The sequence below is a fragment of the Saccostrea cucullata genome, unplaced genomic scaffold (genome assembly GCF_032062105.1).
Source record: "Saccostrea cucullata isolate Sc308-1 unplaced genomic scaffold, CSIRO_AGI_Scuc_v1 ctg4717, whole genome shotgun sequence".
Lineage (NCBI taxonomy): Eukaryota > Metazoa > Mollusca > Bivalvia > Ostreida > Ostreidae > Saccostrea > Saccostrea cuccullata.
This window is the reverse complement of record NW_026933421.1, coordinates 12,857-22,307: the sequence shown is the minus strand read 5'-3', so window position 1 is coordinate 22,307 and position 9,451 is coordinate 12,857. Positions and strand designations below refer to the sequence as shown.

The window sequence follows — 9,451 nt, the reverse complement described above, 5'->3', positions numbered from 1 at the left end:
TTTAAAACGTCAATATAAAATTTACATTTTCCCCCCCCCCCCCCCCCCCCCCCCCCCACTATTAAGAGTCGTGGTTCGAATCAACATTTTTTTTTTCAATTTTAACTTTCGCCTTTTCCAACACTATTTTGATTTTTTCATAGGGTTCGTGTATTTCCCCATCCCCTTCTGATAAAAGACTAAAATTGCAAACTACTTGAATAATTAAATTTCACAACTTCCCTGTTTAGAAAAAAAAGATATAAGCTAAATTTAGATATCTGTATCTTTGAGACAAAAATGATAATATTTTACGCCTTTTAGTCATGTGACATGATATAAAGATGTTCATAAGGCCACAAAAGGGTACATGAAATATTGAATCAAATAATTTGTTATTTAATAATTAAAATTTAAATGGAAACAATCTCAGTAACATTAAGTCATAGATGTATAAATAATTTTATAATTAAATTGTGGATGCAGGTAACTTACAACACATAAAGTACATGGATGCACCTGCTCGTTCAACCATGGTTTATGTTGATATAAGATCCGCTTCACTTTTTGCCGTTGGAAGATGTTAGTTAACTGCATGTTGAAGGCGGAGGGTTGGCCATGATGAGGTTTGTAACAAATGTAGCTGCAGATCTGTAGCGTTATGATTTTATATATTTGTCTTTGACAATAACGCTACAGATCCCGTAGTGCAAAAAAGGTGCAATTTACGGCGCAATATTTTTTGCGCTATTTTGGGGAGAATTTCTCCACTTTCCAGCATCGTTCAATCAACTACCCTTCAATCCCTAATTCTAGATACATTATTTAATTAATCTGTATATTTTATCCATCTTCCAACCCTTTATAGTCGTCTCTACAAGTGATAAACTCGCTTGATTAAAATCATTGGTTAGATTACTGAAAATTCATATCCAGCGAGTTTATTTCCTGTAAAGACAACTATAAATGGTTGGGAGGTGGATAAAATATACATATTGGATACAGAATGCGTCTAGAATTAGAAAGTGAAAGGTAGTTAATTGACCAAAGCTAGAAAGTGGGGAAATTCTCCCCAATAATATTGCGCCGTAAATTGCACTTTTTTTGCACTACGGGATCTGTAGTGTTATGGTCAAAGACAAATATATAAAACCATAACGCTACAGATCTGCAGCTATAACAAATGATGAAGTCGTTCTTAATTTTTTAGTCTTATAATTCGTATAGAGTATATTTCGTTCTTTACAATAGAAATGTAGTTGTTAACATACAGTGCTAAATAACTTGATTTCACTCCTTATTGTCCCCCACTGAAAGTTGGGGATATTGATACTGGTCTGTGCGTCCGTCCGTCTGTCTATCTGTAGTTCTGTCTTTGCATATAACGCTTTCGGTTCCACGCGATATCTCGAGAAGCATTTGTTCTTTTGCAATGGATTTTACACAATAACTCCATATGGCCAAAGGAGGATCCTCATTGATTTTGAGGTCAAAGGTCAGAGGTCAAGGCTTAGCATGCGAGAGGCCAATGTTCAAATCCTGGTAGATCCATTTATTATTTTTTTAGCTTGTTTTGTATTAATACTAGACTCGTAATAAACACAATATGATTAGAGACAAAAAAAATAAATAAATAAACACAGGGTTTACCAAGTAAACAAGTTCACCTTGTAAACAGGTTATGCAATTTTTTTTGAAACTTTTCTATTCTACTGGCCATCAGTTTTTATGAGCGTTTTCAATGTATTCATGATTTCATCATTTTCTGTTTCCTGTTTAATCCTTAACTCTTGATCGAGAGAGACTTTTATTCATGCTGACAAAACATTCAATTTCCTCCTCGATTATCTGTCCATCATATCTGTTAAGTAGTGCTCTTGACAGCATGAAGTCTTTTCTCAGGGTTTATAGATTAGCGTGAAATTATATATTTACAGTCTTAACAGTATTTTTTTTTTTGGAGTGTTGGCAGGGAGTCTCCTTAGTGGACTCCAGGGGTTTTTGATCTGACTCCACGACAACATCTCGGCCATATGTGGATTGGTTTAATCTCTCTAAATCAAATAAAACTGCCAACAGCTCTGTTTCAATGTTCATGATATTTGCATAACGGGTTTCTGCATCTGATAAAAATCTTGAGGCATAAGCTTTCAGATTCCTTTCTGTAAGAGAACTGCACACAACCCAGTGTTAGATGTCTCACAGCTAACTGTGACATCAAAGTACTGTAAACCAACTACTATTAGCGTTATCTTTTATTCGCAAATCGTTAGTTTGATATCAATCTGCGACAACTAATTTTCGCCACCTAGGAAACATTCTCTACTAATACTTAAAATTATTGGTTGGTGGAAATTAATATTGATATGGAACTCGCGAATATTTATCGCATGCGAATTAAAGTTAGTACACAGTATTTGAGAATGCCGAATTTTGTTCATGTGACTGTCCAAATGAATTCATTTTCCGTTTTCATCTTTTAATAGTTTTCTGATTGAGTCTGTCACAGCTGACATGTTCGGTACAAATTTTGCCAGGTAATTTTCATTTCCAAGTAAGTTTTGAGTTTTGTCTGTTAGTGACGGCATTTCAGAAATTGCTTTGATAATTGTTTCTTAGTCTTGTCCATCTGCACCGAGTGTAGGTAATCTTCTTTATTCTGAATTTGCATTTTTCAGGATTGAGTGTTAGTCCTACTTTTTGAAATTTGCGTTGCACTGTTAGAAATCTGTCATCATGTACTTTTTTCCCTAATTAGAATGCCATCTCTGCCAATCTCAACGCCTTCATCCCAAATGGAATTTATCCCAAATGGCACTCGTAGAAAACAGTATCTACCAAATGGAGATTCAAAAGTTGACTTTCTCTGTCTAAAGGCATTTTGCAGTATCTATGATTACAGTCAATTTTGCTCATGTATTTTGCTCCTGACATACGTTTGGTAATATGTTCCTCTATGGTAGGATGTTCATAATGTTCCCCTTTTGATTTCACGATTTAGGGATCTTTGATCAAGGTGTACTAGTACTCTTGGTTTTCTTTGACTTTGGTTTTTCAGTCACAATTTCTCCATTTCTTCAGGAGTTGTTTTGAGTCTGTCACGTAAATTTGTAGGTATTTTTTCTTGGAGGATGGATGTAGAGTAGTTTAAACTGAGAGAGTATTTTCAGAGATGCTATGCCAAAATATACTTTGAGAAATGTTTGATTTGATTTTCAATTTCGGACTGAACGCTCAAGACGACATGAATAAGTCACAATTAATATATTCGATGCTTTTAATCCTAACAATGGAAACTGGTTTCTTTTACAAGGAATTCAAGTTTCTTGTTTTGTAGATGTAGTCGGCTGTCTCCTGAGTAGCTCCAATTAATGTTGTTTTTGTTCTTTTGAGTTTGACATTATTCAGTTTTAAACCCTAACCTTTGGCGATTGAGTTGAAAGAATGTTGACATGGAATCCATTGTCAATTTTGAACTTAATTGTCTTACCTTGAACTTTGAACCTTGTGAAACAGGAATTGTCAGATATTTCAGTTTTTTGTTGACCGCTCCGACGAAGAAGTTGTAATTCTCACATTCAGATTCATTTAGGCCTACACTTTCTTGCAAATTATTCACTCTTCTTTTTGTGAATCCTTTCGACCTACAGAATTTCTGAAAATGATTTGATTCATTGCAGTTATAAGATACTTTCACGTACGCTGGACAATTTCGTTTTTCTTGTTTCTTTCTGCATTTTTCAAATGTACATTTCTTGACTTGATTTGTTTGTTGTTTCCTTTGTCCACTGCCAGCGTTTCCTTGTTTCCTAAATTTCCTTGTTTCCCTAATTTCCTTTTGAGAGCACGAACTTTTTCTTTTTTATTGATTGTTTTGATTTGCCATTTGAGCTCTTCATCTTCTCGGCACAAGCTCACAGCTTTCTCTAAACTGAGATTTTTCAGCCGTAAAGGTCGATCTTTCTTTCACTCTTTATGAAGTTGTTCCACATGCAATTCTGTCTAAAATATTTGGCCGTCCCCGAGGTCTTCAAAGCAACAGTCTTGTACTGGTCAATGCTTCCACGAGGTCCTTATACTCTAGTGTTGAATCTGTGTCTAACAACTAACATATTTGTTTTGGGATGCAGGAATCTTCAAATTTCTTGATTAAAACATCCAGTTTGTCAACATCATCAACAGCAAGTGCGAATGCTTCCCTCTTGACCAATAATGTATAAAAGAGCTTTGCACTTTTTTTTCCACTTTGGTCAGTGGGGGCAACATTTACATATTGATCCATGGTTTGTTTCCATCTTTTCCACTTTTCCGCTAAGTTTCCTTCGTGAGAGAAGTCCATCTCCGGAGGTTGGTTAAAATGACCTTCTGGTAGGACAAAGTCCTCAAACTGTCCATTCTGTGAGAGAAAAAACTATTCTCGGCCCTTCAGGCCTGACGAACAGTTCTTTCTCTCACAGAATGGACAGTTTTCGGACTTTTTCCTTTACTTAATTAATTTCTCACCACCGAATAAAAGATGATACATTCACAATGCATTTTTTCATAAGTTCACAATCACTTCTGACACCATGTTACATTCCTCTTTATGCATAAGGAATTCTGTTATTCTTTGTCTATAATCGTTACTTAAGGTAGGATTCTTCTCATATTTCTGATATTTGAAAATGAAATTTCCATAAAAACAAGAAAACAATATCAGTAAGTGATAGTATCAGTGAGATTAAGTTTGACCGTTTTATATTAGAGGCAAGGTCAGGTCAAGGTCATTATCTTTTCCCTTGACATTAAGAATAAAAAAAATACAGTTGCTAATTATGTGATACCTACTTCTATTTCAATAGTTTAAAGATTGTTCTTTTTGCTTAAAAACATATTACTATATCGGGTTTATAGCATGATATTACCAAATTTACATAAATAATTTAACTAAACTGGATATTAGCTAATCCGAATTTTCTCTGTTTTTCTTAATTTTTTAGGATATATTAGTTATTTTCATATGCTTCCTATATTTAACTTTTTCTTATTTTCACATATAATACAGTAGTCTTATAAATGTTCAAAATGATACAAGAACGAAACGTTTTGATCGGTTACTAAGAGAGAAAAATACTTTTTATGGATTTTTGGCTCAAATCTGCGCTTTGATAGGAAACGTTTAAAAGCTAACAAAGTTCTAGTTTGTTTGAAAAATCATATTTATTTGATATATTTTGAAAGTTTAGTCCCTCATTATTAATTTAACTTACATTTGAAAATATCTCCAAGTCTTCGATTGTCTAAAAATTATAACTAAATTCATTGTTCTATTAAAATTTTGAGAGGCAGAAAAGAAGATATTTTCATACGCCACCATTCCGCCAAAAATATAGTCCCTGCTAGTTTTCAAATGCAGTTTACCATTTCTATTTAAAGTTGTACAATTGTGATGAAGAAAGAAAAATATGGTCTTTTAAATCCCTTACACCTCAATATATAAGACATGTTAGCAAGTATACATTGAATGTTTCATCTAGTCAGAAACCAGAGAAGAATCCTACCTTAAGTAAACATATGTTAAATATACCCGGTAGAACAGTATTCACGCGAATATCCAGAGAAACACTTCAAATAAAGTCCCCGAAGCATGTGTAGAGTAATGTCAATCATCAAGTGTAGGCAGAGTTTACAATAACAGGATTCAATTAAGATAAGCAGTGTCTGATCACTACGTCAGGGGTGTTGTTTTAAAATAAATCAGTATTGGTTTTGTATTCAGTTTTGTATTAAGTCATCCACTCAAACTTTCATATAAAAATTAATACACTGGCAGTATATTTTGTAGAATAATTCATTATTAGTATTATTCATAATTTTTAATGACAACCAAATTACCAGTAAATAAAACAAGTTCAAACGAGATTTCGGAGCATTAAAATAAATCTCTTGAATACATGCTTTGAAAAAAGTCATTCTAGCCTTCAAAATTTACAACATTCTCTATTTATTTTAAAGATGAAAGGATGGCTACATCAATTTCAAGGCGAGGACAACATTACCTAGAATGCGATGTTTGTAAAAGTCCTGTCAACTTCAAATGCAAGAGATGTGCTGTCAAATTATGCAACACATGTGTAGGGTCCCACGTGCTTATCAAATCAGTAAAAGGTCATGAAGTAACAAATTATTATGAAGAAAATAAACCCGAGGGTACAGAATGCTCTGCCCATCCAAAGCAAGAGTGTAAAGCCTTCTGCGAATCTTGTGATATTCCCATCTGTGTTTTATGTGTATCAATCAAACATAAAACACATGAAATTTGTGAATTATCAGAGAAGATCGACACATTGTCCGATTTTATAACGAAAGAAAATGAACGGGTACAGTCGATACAATCTGAAATAGAGAAAATTCTCAATCATATAGCTAAAAGATCGGCGGCTCTTCCAAATATCTACAAACAGACGAGATTTCATATTTCAGCCCATGCAAGAGAGTGGCATCAGGAGATTGATAAAGCAGAGACCCAACTGCTCAAAGACTTGGATGTATTGCAAGAAAAGCATGCAGGAATATTATTGAAGCAAAGGAAAGAACTTGAAGAAACATTTAAGAAATTGAAAATCCTTAATCAAACAGACCTAAGCTTGGCAAAATCCAAAGATATTTTTGGGTTAATGGAACTTCAGCTTGAATTTGAAAATCAGCAGTTGCCAACCTATATAGAAGAAACACTACCAGCATGCTTTCAGCCTTGTTTGTTCGATGAAAACTTTACAACTTCGCATTTTGGCTTCATTAATACACTAGAATCGCAAAAACTACCTATTGGTGATCTGACACAAGAAGAAAAAACCTCATTACGACAAGCTCTAGATGTCCCTACAGTCTTGTCCGTCTTTGATACAGAGTTCCCAGCCAACAAAGAAAACGAGACCCGGCTATATGATTTGGTCCCCTTCGATGACGACAGAGTGTGGGTAGGAGGATATAGTTATGAGCTCAAACTGTTTGATTTCCAGGGACGTCTCCACAACACAGTCCCTATCACAGATTATGGAGGGTATCTGTCCCTGCATGATGGACATGCAGTGTATGCCAATAGAAATGACAATACCGTGAAGAAGTTTATAAACGGTAAAGAAGAAACATTGTTCTGTACTAAAGAGTGGAAACCCTATGGTATGACCTGTACCGCAGCACTGGACTTCCTCGTCTGTCTTCGGACTTCAGATGAAACAGAATCAAAGGTCGTAAGATACAGCATTTCCTGTGACGTGCTGCAGGAAATCCAGTACGACTCCCAGTACCAGCCTTTGTTTGGAAAAACAAATTACGTAGTAGAGAATGGTAATGGCGACGTTTGTGTAGCAGACTGGGATAAAAAAGCCATCACAGTCGTTGACAAGTTCGGGATATTCAGGTTCTCCTACAAAGGGAACAAAGCTTTAAAGGAAAATATTCATGGAGGATCCCTTACCACAGACAGTATGCGTCACATCATCATCACTGACTATCTAAGCAACAAAATTCACATGCTGGACAGGGACGGTCGATTCCTGAGGTACATCATTCCTGATCAGGGGATACGGGATCCACGGGCCGTGTGTGTCGTTAGGGAGGGGGAATTAATGGTGGGAGAATGCAATTCAGGAAAGGTTAAGAGAATAAAGTATTTAGACTGAAAAGGAAGTTTGAGGACAAAACATGTCCATTACATGAATCAGATGTGTTATTCATTCCAATACCCTTTTGTAATTTCTGTTTTGACTTAAAATAAACATAGTTACATATGTAAGAAGAAACAGTGATATGATCATTTAATAATAATAATTCCAAGTAAAAACAGTGGTGAAATTGATAAATCATTGAATATCGATGTGAAAGTAAAAACCAGAATGTTTTCATTGTATAAAGTATCATTCAACGAAGATGAACAAATATACTTCTTTCTAGTTATAGTCAAAGGGCCTTTAAAAAGTTTCTGGAAATAAATTGCATTCCCTTATTATTAAGATTTCCTTTGCAAATAAAATATATTTGTAAGTATTTGTAAAATGTTTAAACCTATCAAAGGAAGATAAATATAGAGAGAAAGCATTTATTTTGATAATCCAGACATTTAATCAATCTTATTAAGTTTATTCTTGATTTTGATTGTATTACTGATGTTCTGCATGTCGGTAAGAAAAAGTATATTTAAAAAATAACCTGAATCCTTCCTCCTGTATGTGCATGTGTGTGAGAGAAGATGGTTGTGTTTGGGTTTTTTTTTTAACAAAAGCATATTTTAATGCTGTTTTTTTCTCCTGTAATGTTGACACCTGTTTTTAGTGAAATATCATTGTCAGGAAACGCTATTGAAGTACAAACGCTTCCTTCAATAGCAGAAACAGACGTTGTACAAATATGGTTCAAGTTCAAGCTTATTTGTTATGACTTTTTTATAACTAAATGTAACATTGCTATAGATCTACAACGTATAGTTTGACTTACTTTATTATTACAATGATATGTTCAGTCCTAGTTTTTATGTGGTTTTAGATTGATTAATTGTTGTTTAACGTCTAATGCGGTTGAAACATTTCATGAAGCTTAGTTGTTATTATAACATTAATTATTCTTTTCATACTTATTTTTTTATTTCTATAATTCTTGTTACTTAAATACCTTTTCTTAATTTTTATTTGAAACTAACTTCGATTGAACACATGAACATAACTTCTATTTTATCTTGTCATTAGGAACATGAGTAATAAATTCAAAAGCTAAAAATAACTTTCTTCTTTTCTTAAACTACTCGTAGCCTCCATCTTCTAAATCACGTTTTAGGTTACTGAGTAAGTAAACATGTGATAACATATGAAAAATAACAATATTGAGTTTTAGAGACTAAGTCAAAACGCCTAAGACTTCAAAGGTTTCTGTATTACAAATGCACCTCTGAATAAGAATAAATCATTTCGTATGAATAAATATTCATCAAATTCAAATTTTAGAGGCAAATATTTTGAGAAGTTCATCGTCACGATATCAGGACTAAGATTTCCCAACGTAATTAGGGCGCTGCCAAATACGTTTTAAAAATTGTCTTGAATCAAAGAATAATTATACTGTCTAATTTTTTGATTTCATGATGTGATCAATCAAAGGGGTTTGCGTGATAATTTGTAATTCGCCGAAGGCGTTTGTGTATAAAATTATCACGCAAGCCAATCGATTGATCATCGTCATGAATTCAAAAAATCTGACAGTTATTCATTATATTTACATGTTTTTTACTGGACGCTAATCCAAGTGCTACAAGCTCCGCGAGTGTCTCTATCGCTTGAAGTCCACCCCGCATGTGATTTAATAAATAATAAATAATAATAAATAAAATACACTAACTATTAGAGATTGTTCTATCTGACGTATCCGTATAAGTATCCGTATCCGTATCCGTATCGAGATATGAAAGGCATCTCGATCCCGATGTCTAAACCATTTAATA

At 34.0% G+C, this 9,451-nt stretch overlaps 1 protein-coding gene across 2 annotated transcripts; it reads left to right on the top strand.

Moving 5' to 3' along the window:
• The first annotated feature begins 469 nt into the window (after positions 1-469).
• Positions 470-8,743, top strand: LOC134238306 (uncharacterized). Of its 2 annotated transcripts, none has more exons than XM_062720428.1 (2): positions 470-605; positions 5,974-8,743. In XM_062720428.1, the coding sequence occupies exon 2, from the start codon at positions 5,982-5,984 to the stop codon at positions 7,641-7,643; it is 1,662 nt and encodes a 553-aa protein (XP_062576412.1). In that variant the 5' UTR covers positions 470-605; positions 5,974-5,981; the 3' UTR covers positions 7,644-8,743. The 2 variants fall into 2 exon arrangements, with proteins under 2 accessions (XP_062576412.1, XP_062576413.1); XM_062720429.1 differs by lacking the exon at positions 470-605 and adding an exon at positions 2,320-2,516.
• Positions 8,744-9,451: the final 708 nt, after the last annotated feature.

Excerpts from the sequence above, each read along its gene's own strand:
- LOC134238306 (XM_062720428.1), top strand. The coding sequence starts at position 5,982 with ATGGCTACATCAATTTCAAGGCGAGGACAACATTACCTAGAATGCGAT.